We start from the raw sequence: 20950 nt of genomic DNA, 5'->3' as shown, positions 1-20950 counted from the left end.
CTATGGCATCTATATTGGACATCTGAAAGGCATGATTTCCATTGTGGACCAACTTTACATCATAAGAAGTCTTTTAGTAAAACCCTGTGTTAATACGACCATCAATTCAGGAAAAGTAACAAATACAAGATTTTCATGATGGCCACTTTGGTGGCCATGCTGGATGTCTGGGCAGCACCATTTTCAAGTAGGACCAACTATGGGATGAATGTATATAGTGTTTCATGGCAATCCTCCAAGTAGTTTATGAAGAAGTAGTGATAAAAAAAATTGTGCTAACAGATAGATGGATGATGGACAACAGACCATCCCATTAGCACTTCTGATCTATGACCAATATAGCAATAATATAATAAAAATGAAAACAAACAACAAGAGGTCCATGTGGCCCTGAGACCATTCACCTTGCTGATGTATACCTACAAGTTAATTGAATTGAGAGGTTGGTCAAGAAATATGGATTAACATGATGGCTGTCAAAATTTCCTGAAATTCTGTTGATTGGTTACCAAAACATTTTTTGAAGATTTCTCTACTTTAATATCTTGATTTCAGATAATCATTTGTATGAAATCAAACCAGGACAAATCATACAAGGTTTGTCTATTTTTAGTAATAGCAGCCATACTGGATTACAGAGCTGCATCATATGTATACTTTTTAAGGCCTTTATACATGGGTGCTTCATGTCAGATTTAACCTAATTCTGTTAAGCCATTGTTGAAAGTAGTCATTTGAATGTTTTTCTTTTCATGGTAACAAAAACCATATTAGACAGTGTATCAGCATCATTTATGCAGATCTGAAAGTCTTTATGCCAGGATGTATATTGCCATATTTGGTTGCAACTAGTCAAGTGTTTTTTTGTGAAGTTAAAAATAGCAGATGTTGATGAATAATGCAGCCTGGGTTAAGGACCATGCCATTAGCTCATTTGACCTTACAGCCAATGGGAGAAAAAAAAAATAATGAATATAATGATGAAATGAAGCATGGAAACAAAGTTCATTCCTATATATTTCCAATGAAATATTGACCAACTGGTCTTAATGCATCAACAGACTGACCAATTACCTTGTGATTCCAATTAATACAGATTTTCAAAACAAAAAATATAATGGAAGGCTTAATTCCCATTTTATATGTACTAGTTTGTAGCTTTTTAATATGGTAAGTACCTTTTCTCCAGAGCAATATAAAGAGACTTCTCTGGTGGGTGAGACATCAGGTGTTTGATGGTCTTGAAGAAAGCAGCTGTGGCATCAATGTCATAAATAACTAACAAAAAATAAAGTGAGTAATAAAAGTTTATGCCTGATGTCAATGTGTATTCTAGGTTGTTTGATGTTAGACAAATGTGTTCTATGCATTTATGTAATGCATGGTCTCGTTGACACTGGTAAATAAGAGGTATAAACAGTGCTCAGTTTGATAAGATAAATACTGTGCTTGTAATTGCAATTGCCAAAATATAAACAGTGTTCAGTTTGACAAGATAAATGCTGTGCTGGTAATCGCAATTGCCAAAATATAAACAGTGGTCAGTTTGATAAGATAAATACTGTGCTGGTAATTGCAATTGCCAAAATATAAACAGTGTTCAGTTTGATAAGATAAAAACTGTGTTGGTAATCACAATTGCCAAAATATAAACTGTGTTCAATTCGACAGATAAATAATACTGTGTTGGTACTAGCAATTGCCAAAATATAAAGCAGTCCTTTTGACAAGATAAATACTGTGTTGGTAATAGTAATTGCCAAATATGAACTGTGTTCAATTTGACAAGATAAATACTGACCTGGTACTAGCAATTGCCAAAAATGAACTGTGTTCAATTTGACAAGATAAAATACTGTGTTGGTACTAGCAATTGCCAAAATGTATGGAAGTCAACTAAACTTTTCTGATGTCAATTCATTTCACTTACAAGAAAGTAAGGGCCTGCATTTCAAATCTGTGATAAAAGGCATTGCTGTGACATGTGTGACCTTCACTCTATAACCGGAATGGTTATTACCTCAGTATTAGTGGTTAAATGTAGCTCAGCACATTAATGGCTATATTGTGTTAAAGGTAATGTTCTACAAATGTAAAAATGAAGAATTTCACAAACACTTCTGGAAGATAACCCTTTCCAAATATAAAGTACTACAATATAAAACAAAAAGGTTGAGTATGCATGCCACTGAATGAATAATCTTAGCTTCATAATGACTGATTCAAAGAATAATGATCAATCAGTTTAGGAAAAAAAACCATGAAAAAACTTAAAATAACTGTAACATATACTTTCTATGATTGTGACCCCGACTGCAAATTAAATGGGGAGAGCATTTTGTTGAAAGAATTGGTCTGTCATCATACTGACCTATGTCAAGAATAATGAGATTTTATCATGAGATTCAGATAAATAAACAAAATAAAAACTTGTACCCAAACATTAACAAACTGTACTTGCTGTTGCTTTCACTACCGGTAAAGTGACTACTATGTCTTGCACTAAGATGGACTCCACAAAAACAACAAAGAAGGTGATTTAAATCTTAAGGCTGCTGCCTGCAGTGTTTTGCCTTTTAGTTATTCATTTTCACTAGTGTGAAGATCATGGACACAGGCCATGTAATTACATTTCCCCCTGCTGTGAATTTGACCTTGAGGCAGGGTGTATAGCTATAATATATGACACACTATTTAGTAATGATACTTGGGTAGAGTTTCATTAAAAATATTTTCAGAAGCTGAAAAGGAATACATCAGACAATAACAGAAGTCTCAGATTTGCATTTTCCTTTGATATGACATTGATGTGGGGGTGAGTGGCTGTGGTGTACACCATTTAGTTATGATATGAACTTGAAACATATTTAATGAAAATTACAAAGTTATGGGGAAGACAAGCAAATTCACACCAATGGACATAGAGATGCATTTAAAGATGGACAACACCATAACTTAATATGCCAGACTAAAGACACCATAATATAATATGCCTTAATAAAGACACCAAACCATAAGATGCCTGATAAAGGAACCATAGCATGACATGCCAGACTAAAGACACCATAACATAACATGCCAGACTAAAGACACCATAACATAATACACCAGACTAAAGACAACATAGCATAATATGCCTGACTAAAGACACCATATTATAATATGCCTGACTAAAGATACCATAACACAGTATGCCTGACTAAAGTCACCATAACATAATATGTCTGACTAAAGACACCATAACATGCCAGATTAAAGACACCATAACATAATATACAGAATAAAGACACCATATCATAACATGCCAGTCTAAAGACACCATGCCATAGTATGCCAGACTAAATACACCATAACATAATATGCCAGACTAAGGACATAATAGCGAAATACTCCAGAATAAAGACACCATAGCATAACATGCCAGTCTAAAGATACCATGCCATAGTATGGCAGACTAAATACACCATAACATAATATGCCAGACTAAGGACATAATAGCAAAATACTCCAGATTAAAGACACCATAACATAATATGCCTGACTAAAAACACAAGAACATAATATGCTAGATTAAAGACACAATAACATAATATGCCTGACTAAAGACACCATAACAATATTCCTGACTAAAGACACCATAACATAATATGCCTGACTAAATACACCATAACATAACATGGCTGACTAAATACACCATAACATAATATCCCTGACTAAAGACACCATAACATAATATGCCTGACTAAATACCATAATGTAAAGCTAAATAAAGGCTGGATCCAGAACTGAAAATATTTCAGACATTTTCAGGTACACATGCATGCCAGTATTTTTCAGGGTAAAATTTGGATGCTACATGTGAAATTGTAAGAGCAGCCTAGTAAGTAATAACACAGTTCTCTATCCTGTCAAAAGGTTATATTCCTTTTAACATGAACAGTTATCTGCAAAGAGTTAAAGATATGTGAATAGTAAATTTGTTTGGTGTTAATTGTAAATCATGCTTATGATATACATGTATGTTGACTGGAATATCACCTACATTTGGTGTGGTTTAAAGTTGGTCATATTGGGCAAAAGTGTAACCAATGGCCACAAAAGTAAACAAATGCAGAATTAAATGCCATGAATAATATATTGATATATACATGTATACATAGGTCCCATAACCTTTAGCCTGAGCCAAAGTTTAGAAGAAAGCATTATACATATGAATATGGCAAATCAAAGCAGTAAAAATGGACTCACCATCTGCTGCCATCAAGATAGGTATGTTTTTAACAACCTCTTGCTCTGACTCCAAAAGGTAAAATTCTGACTCGGTTCTCCCTATGAAGTAAAAAATTATAACAGCATTCGGGCTGACAGCCTTAAAACATGGAGCACTGAGTACCAATATTTGGCATTTGACCTCATCATCAGAAGGGTCAAGTCTCAACCCAGTTCAGATGGGTTAGCCAACATGGTGCATCTCGAGGCAAGGCACGTTATTTAAGCCTTTATGATTGACCAATTACTGCACATAAAAATGTTCTCTTCTTTATTTCAGATGAACGTCTGGTGGCTAATGGCTATGTTTGTTTGGACCTATGTAGGAATGTCAGTAGAAAGAATTTATTTTGATTCTGATTTGAACAGTTTAGTTGATATGCTTCATCCTGGAACTGTTTATCAGGTGTGTTTTTTGTGGAAAGAAATTGCAGTAGAACAATGATAATAAACTCCTGTGACTTTGTAATGATTATATATATGCATGACCAAAACGAGCACCCTGACCTGTACTACATATATTCTTTATAAACAGACACAATATACGAAGAATCATTATGTAATTTTGCTCCAGTATGCATTTTACCCTCATTTCAAGATATACATAAATCTACAAATTTGTAGTTTTAGTTCATCCATAAAAGCTATCAATATTACATATTCCCTTATATAATGAACATTCCGGATGAAATCATAATGTTGCTTACAGGAACCATACAAGTATACTGCCATATAGAAAAGGTTGCCTTATACTGAGTCAGAGTACCTCAAAATGAGGTTGCGTTATATTAAAAAATTCTACTGCTAATAGTGGACTGCCTTATAGGTGACATTGCCTTATACTGAAGTATTCTATTCATAAAAGTGGACTGCCTAATAAGTGAGATTGCCTTATACTGAGTTATTCTTTTCATAATAGTAGACTGCTTATAGGTAAGGTTGCCTTATATTGATGTATCTATTTATACATGTGGACTGCCTTGAAGTGAGGTCACCTTATATCAAGGTATTCTATTCATGATAGAATGAACCCTGCTATAAGCTTTGTTGTAATACGAATTTCAATATAGCATGGTTGTGGTTTGGCATCCAAAATTTTACAAGAAATTTGACCAATTTTTTTCAAGTACTACAAAAAGCTTTAGTACTGGCAAGCCTTTTCACATACCTACAGTGGTCCTGCTGAGACTCAAACTCACATGTATGAAAGTGGCATGTAATTGGGTCTGTAAAGGCAAATGTCTAAGACCAGTTGTATCCCCTATGTTACCCTTTTTAACCTGTACTAAGAGAAAGAGATCATGACTATTTTAGTCCACTGTCCTATTCTGCCAAACTTCTGCATCATCTGTGTTAACAATGGTGAGACACAGATATCACTTTTCCACTGGCATGGTTTTCAACAATGTTAGGAGTGTTTTAAAGATTTCCCAATGTCAGGTCACATCTAATCAGTTGCTGCATTCAAGCAAAACTTTCCCCCAGTAGTACTATATACCAAATTTTTATCATCTGATATGCGAGACTTCTGATTGGGACATTAGTTTGTGGGAGAAATCAATGAATTTGTGCTCATTTTTTATTAACGCTTTGTTGTAATGTTTCTATACAACCATACCTTCAATATTTACCTAATATTTGAGCATGTACAGCCATCAAACTTGAAAAGTTCAATTAAATTGAGGAGGAATACTATAAAAAAAAACAAAAGTAGGTCCCAATTACCAGTTTTCATGTTCAGCACTGATAAGTTTTTGTAACTAACCCAATTTTATTTATACTGTGAAGGTACATTTATTGAAACTTGAAAGGTACATTCATCTTAAGCAGTACTGCATTTAAAAATAGTAGGTAACATTGACTTACATTCATTTCAAACTCCAGAAATAATATTTGGGTTTAGTCTCTCCTGCTTAAGCATGACAAGATGCAAGATGCCAGCAACAACATTAAGGTTCTATGTACAAGCTTCATGAAAAGTGCTTTGCTTGTCAGAAACAGATGGGTGCATATGTCACAGGCTCAACATCATGTTCTGGGGAACTCTTGTATTTTGTCTTTTCATAACTATCACACATGCTCCACTGTTCACTGCAGCAATAATTACAGATTTAGCCCATAAAGCATTGTAATGATTATGGACCTTAGACTGATTTAGCCCCTCAATGATAGTAATTAATATGAACCAAAGATATATTTACCCCATCAAGCATGGTAATGATTATCGACCATATATAGATTTAGCCCATCAAGCATGGTAATGATTATGGCATCTAGTTAGATTTAGCTCACCAAGGATGAAATTAATATGAACCAAAGATATATTTACCCCATCAAGCATGGTAATGATTATGGACTCTAGTTAGATTTAGCTCACCAAGGATGGTAATTAATATGAATCAAAGACAGATTTACCCAATCAAGCATGGTAATGATTATGGACTCTAGTTAGATTTAGTTCACCAAGGATGGTAATTAATATGAACCAAAGATATATTTACCCCATCAAGCATGGTAATGATTATGGACTCTAGTTAGATTTAGCTCACCAAGGATGGTAATTAATATGAACCAGAGACAGATTTAGCCCATCAAGCATGTTTATGATTATGGACCACAAAAAGACTTAGATTATTATCAAGGAAGGTTAAAATTGTGGACAATTTATGGACAATATATAGATTTACCCCATCGAACATGGTAATGATTATGGACTCGAAACAGATTGAGCCCATCAAGCATGGTAATGATTATGGAGCACAGAGACTTAGGTTATTAGTATGGTAATATTTTTGGACCAAAGATAGATTTAACGCATCAAGTATGGTAATGATTATGGATCACAGACAGTTTTAGCTCACAAAGCATGGTAATGTTTATGGACCACTGATAGATTTAACCCATCATTTATGGCAATGAGTATGGACTATAGATAGATTTAGCCCATCAAGTATGGTAATGATTATGGATCACAGACAGTTTTAGCTCATAAAGCATGGTAATGTTTATGGACCATTGATAGATTTAACCCATCACTTATGGCAATGATTACGGACTATAGATAGATTCAGCCCATCAAGTATGGTAATGAGTATCAATTATAGACAGGTTTACCCCATCAAGTATGATAATGACTATGGACTCTAGATTGATTTAGCCCATCTAGCATGGTAAAGATTATGGACCACAAAATTAGCTTATCAAGCATGGTAATGTTTATGGACCATAGATAGATTTACCCCATAAAACATGGTAATGATTATGCACTCTTGACAGATTTAGCCCATCAAGCATGGTAATTATTATGGAATCTTGACAGATTTAGCCCATCGCATGGTAATTATTATGGACTCTTGACAGATTTAGCCCATCAAGCATGGTAAATATTATGGACTCTAGACAGATTTAGCCCATCAAGCACGGTAATTACTATGGACCATAGATTTAGCTCATCAAGCATGGTAATGATTATGGACTCTAGAGAGATTTAGCCCATAAAGAATGGTAATAATTATGGACCATAACTTTGTTTAGATATTGTAATATTTCTTTTAAAAATCTTTATATGTCATGGAACAGTGCAAATTCTTTGCTTCTTAGTCAAGTGACAAATGGTATACATACCAGTCAGATCCGCCTACAGAAAATGGCATGAAATAAATTAAGTTGTACATTTGTATGATCTGCAAAGAATTATAAATGATAATAAACCAGGTATATGAAACAATATTTTGCAGTTCAGAATCAGTTTATTTTTTCTGAATTCCATTTAAATTTGTTGCATGAATAACTTATTGTCACACCTACTGTCATCTAATACTATGTCATAACCTTGAACTGGAATATAAATTAGGTTATTATTTAAGATAACTGGCTTGAGGTCAACACCATACTACTGGAATATAATATTTTGAGGTATAAGAATGTTTCAAGTAAGAAGTTATTTGTGGTGTAATATTTTGGGTCAGTATGTGTTGGAGTAACTCACCTTCAGATATGTCTTTAAACCAGTCCAGTTCTCTCACAAGAATCTGATGACTGCCTGGGTATATTGACACATTCCTTTCACAGTTATCCCTAGCAATCTGAAGAACATTGTCTCCCATATCTAGAAAAGAAAGTAATATACGGGTCTTAGTGACTAAGAAAACAAATTTACTTTTTTTTCTGGGGGTACCAATTATTGTGGATTTTGCATTTGCTAAGGACCCAAGAAAAAATAATCTGTATGTCTGTGTGGACAATAATATTTCCTTTCCCATCAAGAAGCATATTCACAAATATAAGAAATAATTTTTTTTTACTTTCTTCAAATACATATAACTGATACTCATGAAATAAATGAATTCACAGTATACAGAATTAGAGACAACAATTTAAAATTTGTGAACAGAATTATGACTAAATTATTGACTCATTTGTTTCAAATGTAAAAGTCAATGGATCTTAGTTACTTTTCAAAATAAATGTATGTGCACTGAGACTGAACCTATTAGTATGTAAATTTCTTCATCGACAACTATTTTGGAATAAAATGCACCTATCTCCACACCATAGCTGTCAAGAACATAGGCAAGTGTCTGAAACAAAATTACATCTACACTACAGCAAGTGTTGAACAAGAGGCAAACTTAAACAATAAGCATATAGTACTTGGTGCACATTATTATTATACAAAAAGGATTACACTTGTATTGATATTTGTAGCAGACCTCTTATCCACAATGAGGAATAAGCTTGCACTAATATTTGTACCAGACCTCTTATTTACAAAGAGGAATACACTTGATTTTATATTTATAAAATACCTCTTATTCACAATGAGGAAAACACTTACACTGATATCTGTAGCAGACCTCTTATCCACAATGAGGAAAACAACTTAACTGATATTTGTAACAGACCTCTTATTCACAACGAGGAATACACTTGCAATGCTATCTGTAACAGACCATTTATTCACGATAAGGAATAAACTTGCACTGATATTTGTTACAGACCTCTTACCCACAAAGAGGAATACACTTGCACTGATATTTATAACAGACCTCTTATTCACAATAATGAATAAACTTGCATTGATATTTATTCACAAAGAGGACCACACTTGCACTGATATTTGTAACAGACCTATTATCCACAAAGAGGAATACACTTGCACTGATATTTATAACAGACCTCTTATTTACAATAGTGAATAAACTTGCACTGATATTTGTAACAGACCTGTAATCCACAATGAGGATTGCACTGATACTTACAACAGACCTCTTATTCACCAAGAGGAATACACTTGCATTCATATTTTTAACACCTCTTATTCACAATGAGGAGTAAACTTGAATTGATATTTATTCACAAAGAGAACCACACTTGCACTGATATTTGTGAAAGACCTCTTATCAACAAAGAGGATTACATCTGTATTGATATCTGTAACAGACTTCTCATCCACAAAGAGGAATACACTTGCAGTGATATTTGTAACAGAACTCTTATTTACAAAGCTCCTAACCCAAACTCAGAGTGAATTTTCTAATAATCAGTGGTGAACACAATGATTTATACAAGAAAAGTTTAAAGGTTGCTATTTAAAATTAATTCTGATTCAGAATGCAGTTAAAAATTCTAATGATTTATTCTATTAAAATTGAGCTAGTAATATATACTGAGTATAGAGTCAGAGTTTATAATGAGTAAGTGCTCAATTTAGAAGTCTTGCAAATATTAAGGCTTACTTTGAGCTTTTTGACATTTCCCATCCCATGTTAGATATCTGGTCAGTTCCCACTCCAACATAATTGTTTTAAGATCTAACACTGGCTAGTAAAGGCCAGATGAAACTCTGACTGAACTTTGTGTAAAAAAATGTGAACATTTCTTAGATTGTCACATCTTATACCCATGTTTTATCTGGATGTGCATGGTTAATGTCACACAGTTTGTCACACACAATTTACAATAGAGACTTCAAATTTTAGATGGTCTGTATATAAGCACAATAGTTTTTGAATTATGATCCATCCCCTGGGGTCGAGCTTGGTAGTGGGAACTCGTCTGCATATATGTATGATGGGTTGGTGTGGTATGGCAGTCTGAAATAAGAACTGAGATATTTTATTGCTGCAAAATTCAAGTTTAATTGGTCCCAAACTTCAAGACTTTATGGATGATATGTACACCCATACAATGTATTGAACATGCATTTCCATTTCATACTGGCTGACTTTGAACTGTAAACCAGTCCAGTTACCTGTACAGAAGACTGTGTGTGCATACATGGCTGCCACAATACTTGTCACTCCAGTGCCTGCACCAAGCTCTATCACAGACTGGTCTTTAAATGTAGTTTTATTGTGGATGATGAAGTCTGACATAAGCATTGCACCATTCCAGATCTGAAAGGCAGAATGAAACCAATGTCTGGAGTGAAATATTTCCTTGTTAATACATACCTGATCATAATACCTTAGGTATAGGGCCATTACCTTGCCAATCCCACCATCCCAGGTAAACTATGAAAGCCAAACAATGCCTGCCCACAAAGGCGGTAATCAGAATGATCTCTCCTTGGACAAGGGACTGCACCAAAAATTCTGTGAATACTTCAGTTACTAGTGAAGCTGAGTGCACATTCTCTTATTAAGATGTAACTGCAGGGAAGCTGGGAGGCTGAACCAATATTACAATCATGTAAGTATTATCAAAGAAACATATTTCATTAAAAAATTAGTTTCTTCTTCAAATGCATAATACCTTAGGGCAGCAGTTCTTAACCTTTTGGGGCAGTGACCCAGATTAATTTTGTGGTGTTAGCCTTGCCATCCATCAAATGCTAAAAAAACTCTTGGGGAGGAAATTTCAAATTACTAAAGTTGATCTCTGCAGACCACTCAAACAGCATGGCAATCACGTTTTGGGTCATGACCCATGTGTTAAGAACCACTGCCTTAGGAAAATAGGTGAGAGGTGGAGGGAGTTACAACCCTTGCCCAGAAAGGACATTTCCAGTCCTCTAAGGTATGTGACACAGCTTCCAGGTTAAGAACCCAGCTGGAGCCTGATTCCATATGCTGGATTTAAGGACAGGGAAAACAATTTTAGCAGAAGTCATTATGTTGCATCCGTAAGAAGCTGTAGAAAGTAAACTCTAACATCCGTACACAGCTTGTATAATTTCAGTTAGGAAATAGTTTCTCTTTAATGCTGCAACTGCCCAAAACTTCATCAGTCGAACTGAAAGTTCATTTGATCTTGGGTTGATTCTCCATATGCAGAGAATATGACACTCTTATCCATGATGACAAAGGCTGGGATATCATCCTTTCCCTTTCAGAGGAAAAAATAGATGGGATCACCCTCTTTGCACTGGCTCAGTTCTTTTCATTATTACTTCAAACTCTCACGATTTCCTGTTGATGGCCTTGAGCAGAAGGAGACTGCAACATAAATAATCAATTGGCCATGAGTGGAAGCCGATTCTTGAGAATGGAAGTAGGAGCGTCATAAGAGACACTGACCCATCACATTGGAACTGTATATAGCTTATTTATGTGAACCAACAAAGCGTATATTTTGCTAATTCTGCCTTCATTGGTGGTATGAACAGAAAGCAGGTCTAATATGAGAGGTGAACACTTGAAGCTCTTGGGAGCAGTTCAAACCATGCCGTATTCAGCCTGGTTAGAACCTATGATAGATTTCACTTTGGACACAGAGCCAACATGTTTGGGCTAGTGAAATCAAGTTTGACAGAAAATCAGAGAGGTCTTTGTTATGTCTTATATACTGATTCAGTGTGTCATAAATGATGGAATGGCAGCCTTTTATAATAATTGGAGCAAACCGTTTCTGTTCAAAAAGTCAAAAGTAGGAAGTTAGCTATCTAAGGTACTAATGCCTTCAACAGTGATACATGTTCATGCTCACAACACTGTGAGAAATTTATCAATCTCTGCTCATACGCTTTCAAAGTGGAGGGTGTGTGTGACTTTTTATGTAGATTTAACAACTTTTCAGTCATATCACTACAATGTCTGCAGTGTGGCAGTTTATAGTGATGTCTAGTACTGGGGCATAATGCCACAGACATGTAGCATGATGTCCCACCCACTCACATTATCCTGACACCAGGCAAATCAGTCCAAATACTAACCTCTTAATGCTGAGTGCCAAGCGAGGCAGCTGTAAGTACCATTTCAAAGTGGAGGGCATTCTTGCTCAAGAGATTCTCTCCACCACTTGTTGTGAGAACTATTTGTTATTGATGGCTTGTTTAATGTGATCCAGGTATGCAGGTTCAACAGTTCTGGGTTCAGATGAAACAGCTGCTGCATTGGTTGGCTGGGCAGATGATGAAGTATCTCTGTTTTCCTTGAAATTTCCACTGCCAGATTTATCAGTCAGTTTTTTTTTCTTCATGATTCATCCCACTTGATTGGAGTAATGTGGATGAGGTATCACTCAGATTCTCTTGCTTTTTGTGGAATTTATGGAATTAGAAGATAAGCATGTGTCCAAGCAGTCCCAATCTGTAAAAATAACATCAACTGCTTAGGCTTTCACATCCAGGGCTGGTGAGATAAAGATTTGGAGTTTAGCATTTTACCTTTTCACAAACAGACTCACCACAGATCAACCTCAGCAGGTATATAATTTGCAATGAGTTGGCTATTACATAATGTACAATGAGTTGGCTATTACATAATGTACAATGAGTTGGCTAGTACATAATGTACAGTGAGTTTGCTAATAGAAATCTGCTGTTTGTGACTTAATAACTCATCAAAGTTAATATTCTGGTAGTATTCCTTGCTGAAATGTGATGCTACATTAAATAAAGATTACTGCTGTTACAATAAAGAAGAGTCAATCAGGTCTTAATTTTACTTACCATATATCATACAATGATCAGCTATCATGGGGTATATACTGATTTGATATATTTTCATCAGACTGAGATAGTAACAGAAAAATGGCATTTGACAGAGGTAGGAGACAGTACTTGCTTAACTATATTTGCGTGATTGGTATCATTTTAACTAATTCTTTACCATGTTATGAGACTATGCTCTTAGGATAAGCAACAGAAAAGAGTGAAAGACAACAAACTTTGTAAAATTTAACATATATAATTTATTTCCCTAGAATACAAAGTGAAAATGAGAAAAAAGAAATTATGGTATTGCAAATTAAATCCCAAAATAATCCAAGAATTACAGACAAAAATCCTAATAATTTAAAGTCCTGAATAAAAGTACAAGTGTGGAAGAAATCCAAAACTGAAGGTGATGACGTGTTTGTTATAGCTTATAGAGTGTTGATGTTTCAACAGTCTTTTGTTGAATTACAGTAATATAATTCCAGGTTTGAATTCAGTATAAATTCCATTGAATGTCTTTATCCAAGAATTTTATCAGAGTACTTTTGTACTTCCAGAGAAAATAATCACTTAAATTAAAGAAAAAGATTCCAGCCTGAAATATAAATATAATGGATACAACATAAAACTTGATTCTACTAAAACTTAAAGCACAAATGGCCCAGTCCTCACAGTTGCAAGATTATATAGTTCTCTACTTGATCTCAGGTCACAATAGCATTTTCTATATATAAAAAAAATTACCTAATGGAAAATAATCTTCTAGAATGATCCTGATGTTTACAAAACAATAACCTGTATTATGTATAATTAATTAAGAAATTCCAAAACTTTGACCCAAATAAACAAATTTACTTCTTCTAGTAACAATAATACTGATTTTTAACCCATATACATAGATAATAATTTAGCTATATACATAACAACCAACAACATGATGCATGCAGCAAAACATCCTCCATCAATGGTTAAAATGCATTTTTGGTACTTCTCATTTTTCATACAACATCAATCAATAAATGTTATATTTTGTCATAAGTATCTTAGTACAGATACATTTTTCTCAATAAAACTTTAAAAAGTTTAATAAATAATAAACTGATATTTAATTAGCCCATATTTGCCTGAGATCTCTAACCCAGCTGAAACATATATGAAGACCAAATGCAAGTGCAAGTGGATAAGGAATCTAGATTAGTGATTATTTATTGGGTGACCATTGAGCTGAGATAGCTCAATTAAAAATGCCAATTGATATTTACCCCTGTAGTTATCCATGTAACATATATATATATATATAAAGTTCTGTTCCTTGTGAAGGCAAGAAAGTTTATATTTCTTTCTGTCGAATACCTTACCTGCTCACCTACTGAGTCCAAACCTGTTGCCAAACTGTGCTCTGAAACAAAGAAAACAAATGTAAAACAGGCATTTACAGTAAAAAATAACAAGGAACCTTTATTATAATCATTTTGGTGTAAGAACAATGAATCCTTTTCATCTCTGCATAGACAAAAATCATCATCAAATATCTTATTTCTCTAGCAAAACTTGCAACAACAGTCCCTCAGTTTAACACATGATGCCACATATTGCCTTGAAGCTCATTCAATTAGTCTTATCTTCTTTTATTTTTGTTAATTAATACGTGCCACTGCATATTTTTAGTTCTTGGCTATAGAGAATTATATATGTGTTTTCCCTCAATACTAACTGCAGCAATTTTTGGTACTTCTCATTTTTCATACAACATCAATCAATAAATGTTATATTTTGTCATAAGTATCTTAGTACAGATACATTTTTCTCAATAAAACTTTAAAAAGTTTAATAAATAATAAACTGATATTTAATTAGCCCATATTTGCCTGAGATCTCTAACCCAGCTGAAACATATATGAAGACCAAATGCAAGTGCAAGTGGATAAGGAATCTAGATTAGTGATTATTTATTGGGTGACCATTTTGGTTGGCTGATTGACACCATTTGTATAAACTGAAAGGTCTTCATGCCAGGATGCTCTCTGTTAAATTCAAATTCTGTTGAGCAGTTATTTTAGAAGTCATATAAAACTTTTGTCTATTTTTAGTAACAGTGGTCATATTTTATAACAGATCTGTATCTTGTACAAATATGAAAGGCATTTGGTCAAATTCTGTTGAGCAACTATTTAGAAATTAACCACAAGTTTTTCTAGTTTTAATAATTAGTTGTAAAACTTCAATAACCTTGGTCAAATACTGTACAGTGTTTTTGACAAAAAATTTCAATTTCATGTAGCAGTGGCCATAATGGATGGCAGATAATTTATACAAACTTGAAAGGCCTTCATACCTATATGCTTTCTGTCAATCTGATAAAATCTGTTAAGCCTGATTTGAGAAGTTTTCTATTAAGGTTTCAACTTTCTGACAAGGAGGTGTTCCATCAGAAGTGGTCAATTCTGCTGAGTAGTTATCAGCTCAGTAAGGCAAAGTCAGTTTAAACATGGCTCTTTATATGGCATACCTTGATTATCATCCATTGTTCCTCATCTATCTTGCATCATTCTTTGTCAATCAAATATGTTTAGGTTTCAACTTCTGAACATGACTACCATAAATGGTGCATTATACACCTGCCCTGTGTATAAAAGGTAATAGAATTTGATAAAGAAAACTACCTGCCCAGTGTTTCAAAGTACTCTATTTAGGCACTAGAATTTGATTAAAAAACACCTACCTGCCCTGTGTTTCAAAGTCAAATCCTCTATTTAGGCACTAGAAGTTGATCAAAAAACATCTACCTGCCCTGTGTTTCAAAGTAAAATCCTCTATTTAGGCACTAGAATATGATCAAAAATTATCTACCTGCCCTGTGTTTCAAAGTTAAATCCTCTATTTAGGCACTAGAAGTTGATCAAAAAACATCCACCTGCCCTGTGTTTCAAAGTAAAATCCTCTTTTTAGGCTCTAGAATTTGATAAAAAATTATCTACCTGCCCTGTGTTTCAAAGTCAAATCCTCTATTTAGGCACTAGAAGTTGATCAAAAAACATCTATCTGCCCTGTGTTTCAAAGTGCTCTATTTAGGCTCTAGAATTTGATCAAAAAACATCTACCTGCCCTGTGTTTAAAAGTGCTCTATTTAGGCACTAGAATTTGATCAAAACACATCTACCTGTCCTGTGTTTAAAAGTCAAATCCTCTATTCAGGCATTAGAATTTGATCAAAAAACATCTACCTGCCCTGTGTTTAAAAGTGCTCTATTTAGGCACTAGAATTTGATCAAAACACATCTACCTGTCCTGTGTTTAAAAGTCAAATCCTCTATTCAGGCATTAGAATTTGATAAAAAAACATCTACCTACCCTGTGTTTCAAAGTCAAATCCTCTATTTAGGCACTAGAATTTGATAAAAAAAACATCTACCTGCCCTGTGTTTCAAAGTCAAATCCTCTATTTAGGCACTAGAATTTGATCAAAAAACATCTACCTGCCCTGTGTTTCAAAGTCAAATCCTCTATTTAGGCCCTATAACTCGACAGCAGAAAATCTTAGTATGAAGGTTATTCAAATCTTAACAAATGATGCAAGTATGCCATCAAATATGGACACCACTACTAAATTAGAAAAACTATAAAAGAGATTCTTCTCATAAGCTACTTCAAAAGAATTTTACCAAATGTGACATAAAACATTCTGGCTTGAAGGCCCTTAAATCTTGTAGCAACAATGCCCATCTGAAATCAAATATAGTCACTATTAGTAAAATAAAAATTCAAATCACAAAACAACCACTTCACAAAAAACTACTCAAAAGAATTTGCACCAAAAAACATCCTGGATTAAAGGTCTTTCTGATTTGCTAAAATAATGGTGCTGAACCCTTAGGTAATGCCACTATTACTAAAAACAACCATAAGTCCCTCAAAGGGACCAATAATCTACTGGCCAAAAAGAAAAGAATCAAAGATAAGACCATTTTTTCTTCTTTTTAACAGCCATCTTGAAACCATCTGATAGTCCTGAGCAATAACAAGATTTTCAAGATGGTCACTGCAGCAACATTACTCGCTGTCAGATTGGCACCATTCATAATGACATGGGGGTGACCAAGTGGTCTAAAGCATTCACCAATATTAATCACTACCATCTCTGTCTGCATGGGTTTGAGTCTTGGGCTCAGCCAATGTGGGTACATGAGAAAACTTGCCAGTAGCTTCCTGTGGGTTGGTAGTTCTTCCCATGGTTTTCCCAGGTTCTACCTCCACCAGTTATATTGGCCACCATGTATAGCCGATCATGTACCAAAAATGGCAGATGATTATAATTACAGCCATATTGGATGTAAGATCAGCACCATTTTCATTTAGGACCAACTAAACGCCATAAGAAGGCTTCTGGTGAAAAAAAACAAACATGTCAATGTACTTTCCATTTAGCAAAAGTAGTGATAACAAGAATTTCAAGATTGCAGACATGGCAGTCATACTTAATGTCATATCAGTTTCAATGTGGAGCAACTAGACACCATGTCTTTGATAAAATCCCATGCTGATATGACCATCCTTCCAAGAAGACGAGTGATATGAATTTCACCATTGTGGCATCCATATTGGATGTAAGATTGGCAGCATTTTCATTTAGGACCAACTAGATCTTGGGATAAATTTGTGTGCAAAGTTTCATGGCAATCCTCCAAGTAGTTTAGAAGGAGTAATGCTAACAAACTTATGGATGGACATATGTTGGAAGATAGATGACTGCCAATGGGCAACAGGAAATCCAAAGGCTCTTCAGGTCTATGACCAAGTCAAAATGACAGACAATACAGTACTCTATTTGTATATATTTGTATGTGTATAGTACCTGTAAATATGTTGGAACATGACATACAATACAGTACTCTATTTGTATATATGTTGGAACATGATATACAATACAATACTCTGTAAATATGTTGGAACATGAAATACAATACAGTATTCTTTTTATATATATATGTTGGAACATGACATACAATACAGTATTCTATTTGTATATTACGTTGGAACATGACATACAATACAGTACTCTGTTTGTATACGTGTTGGAACATACCTCAGTATAAGGACATTTTATGGCTCTCATGAAAACGTACTGTCCTGAGGAAACACTGCTGAAATCTTTCTGATTTACTGGTCATTTAAATTATACATCTTATTTCAAATTTGCTAAAATATCTGTATTTCCTAAACACTTGGTGTTAAACAGAAAACTGCACACCTATATTATTATCAGCTACTAAAATTTTGGTTTTCCAATGTCCAACTATTTTGTGGTTGTTAAATTTTACAGATCTACAAGTCATGTATTTCATATTCAAGAAAGAAAAACACACAATTCATGTCAATTAGATTTTGTGCATATATTCCACAAAATGAATTTTTGGAAATAAACAAAGTGTGAATCATAAATACTAAAACATTTTCATGGTGAATTATATTTGTGAATGTATAAAGAAAAAATAAATTTAGAAGCTGATCAAAAAATTATGAAACAAAATGTTTAAAGTGATACCTCCAGCATTTTTGACATAATGTTTGTATTAATAAAAGCTTTCAAAATTTCTACACTTACAAATTCCAAATTAATTTTTATGTAAAACATTATTTCTAATTACGGATTGTTAAAAAGAGAACATCCTCCTGTGATTGGTGCTTTTTTCGTCTCAAAAGCAAGTCCCCATCTTCATCATGTGATACTTCCTCAGTGACTCTTTTCCTGCTCCTGACGTTTTCCTCCACTTTGGGCTCCAAATCTTCTAAGAAATAAGGACATATCTCCAAGGACACAGTATCAGAACCATCGTCTACTCCTTCACCATCTGCAACCTGCTATAAATTTCAAAATCAAACTTGATGTATACAATTCACTGCGATCACGACTTACATATATTACTCTTAAATGCTAAAGTATTACTAATGGCTGGTCTCTGATGTAAATAAAAGTAAAGAATTCTGCATCAATACTGACTTTGGATTGGCAACCACTTGATTCTATCAGAACCATGGATTGAACTTAGGATCAGAGGTGAAACATGGTGTATTCCACTTCATGATTCAGAAGTGTTTTTTAATAATAAGCCCATATAACTGATTGTTGCCACCACTATCTGAAACTACATAACTGCAAATCCTATATCAAATTCATCTGAAGGCCACAACACAAACTATGTATCACATTCATCTAAAGGCTGCACATTATTATGTATCACACCCATCCAAGAGCCACAAGAAATGATGCATCCCACACATCTAAAGGCCACAAAAATAATTTATCACATCCATCTAAAGGCCACAAAATATTGTATATCACACACATCTAAGGGCCAAAAAAAATGTATCACACCCACCTAAAGGTCAAAAAATATAGTGTTATCACACATCTAATGGACACAAAAATTATGTATCACACCCATTTAAGAGGCACAAAAAATGATGCATCACACATCGTAGAGGCACAAAAATATGTATCACACATCTAAAGGCCACAAAATATTGTGTATCACACACATCTAAAGGCCACAAAATATTGTCTAATACACCCATCTAAGGGGCACATAAAATGATGTATCACACACATATAAGGGGCACAAAAAATGATGCATCACATCTTAGGGGCACAAAAAATTATGTATCACACACATCTAATGGCCACAAAATATTGTCTATCACACCAATCTAAGGGGCACAAAAAATGATGTATCACACACATTTTATAGCCACAAAAAATATGTATCACATCCATCTAAAGGTCACAAAATATTGTGTATCACACACATCTAAAGGTCATCAAAACATTATATATCATTTCCATCCAAAGGCCACAAAACCAAATGCATGAAATGACAAAAATTCCATTTACCAGTAGATTAACAAATTTGGATGATAACCCTTAAGCTGTCAACTCACATACAGTAATCCGTATCTTGAACTGGACTGATTATATCAGGTGTTCCAGCTAGCAAGATTTAAAGGGGTGCCCCACCCTGCCCCTCAAAATGGTCTGCCCTGCTGCCCCAACAGTGAATCCCTCTGCCCATTTTAGTATGCCCCAATGCATTCCTGAACTGCAAAATTAACATCTTTATAAACATTTTCATTTTCCACATGCCTCATTAGTTAAACTAGTTGTTTTAATTGTTTTTCGGACCTGAATAACTTGGTTAATTGATGGCAAATCACATCTTAACCAGATCAAATGCTAAGTGGCAGGTGTTACATCTTTGCCTGAGCTTAACATTAAGATCAACAGGTGTTACTGCCAGTGGTTTGACTTGGAAGAGTTTATTGTTACTGCCAGCAATTTGACTTGGAAGAGTCTATTTCATTAAAATTTGTTAACCCTGAAGATGATTTCCTTTATTTTGTCTGCCACATTAAATAAGTGTCAAAGCCCAAATATTTCAGGCATAAGCCAATATCTTAAAAAAAAAGAAAAAAAAAAAACAAAACAAAAAATGCAACCATTGGCAAATACGATCTAATTTTGTAAAGGATCATACTTTCTGATCCCAACAAGATTTGGCTGAACCTTTCACATTTATTATGTAAGGTTTGAAGTGCTATTTCAATACGCTCATAATGAATTTATTAAAAGATTCTAAACTTTCTACCAATGTAAAATTGATTCAATGTAATCTGTAGTTCAGGGCATTCTGCAGCTTGTACCCCTAACTAAATATATGCAGAATATTGTTATGATCTGCACCGATAACACAGACATCAATGCAATCTTATCCATTTCCACACCAAAACTAATGGAAATTCCATAGT

General features: G+C 34.2%; 1 protein-coding gene across 3 annotated transcripts in view; it reads right to left on the bottom strand.

Annotated features, from left to right (window-relative positions):
• The window catches only part of LOC149806040 (methyltransferase-like protein 22), a 41592-nt gene that overhangs the window by 10176 nt on the left and 10466 nt on the right, over positions 1-20950 (bottom strand). For 2 of the 3 annotated variants that reach the window (XM_089950899.1, XM_089950901.1), the window contains 6 exons: positions 18796-19009; positions 14509-14549; positions 10523-10667; positions 8258-8377; positions 4249-4329; positions 1179-1278 (listed from right to left, as the gene is read on the bottom strand). In XM_089950899.1, coding sequence (XP_089807025.1) covers positions 1179-1278; positions 4249-4329; positions 8258-8377; positions 10523-10667; positions 14509-14549; positions 18796-19009 — 701 coding nt within the window. The remainder of the gene's footprint in view (positions 1-1178; positions 1279-4248; positions 4330-8257; positions 8378-10522; positions 10668-14508; positions 14550-18795; positions 19010-20950) is intronic. The other variant, XM_089950900.1, reaches the window with a different exon arrangement.

The sequence above is a fragment of the Sinohyriopsis cumingii genome, chromosome 2 (assembly GCF_028554795.1).
Source record: "Sinohyriopsis cumingii isolate HCF-2022 chromosome 2, ASM2855479v2, whole genome shotgun sequence".
Taxonomy (NCBI): Eukaryota; Metazoa; Mollusca; class Bivalvia; order Unionida; family Unionidae; genus Sinohyriopsis; species Sinohyriopsis cumingii.
This window is presented reverse-complemented; position numbering and strand designations above follow the sequence as displayed.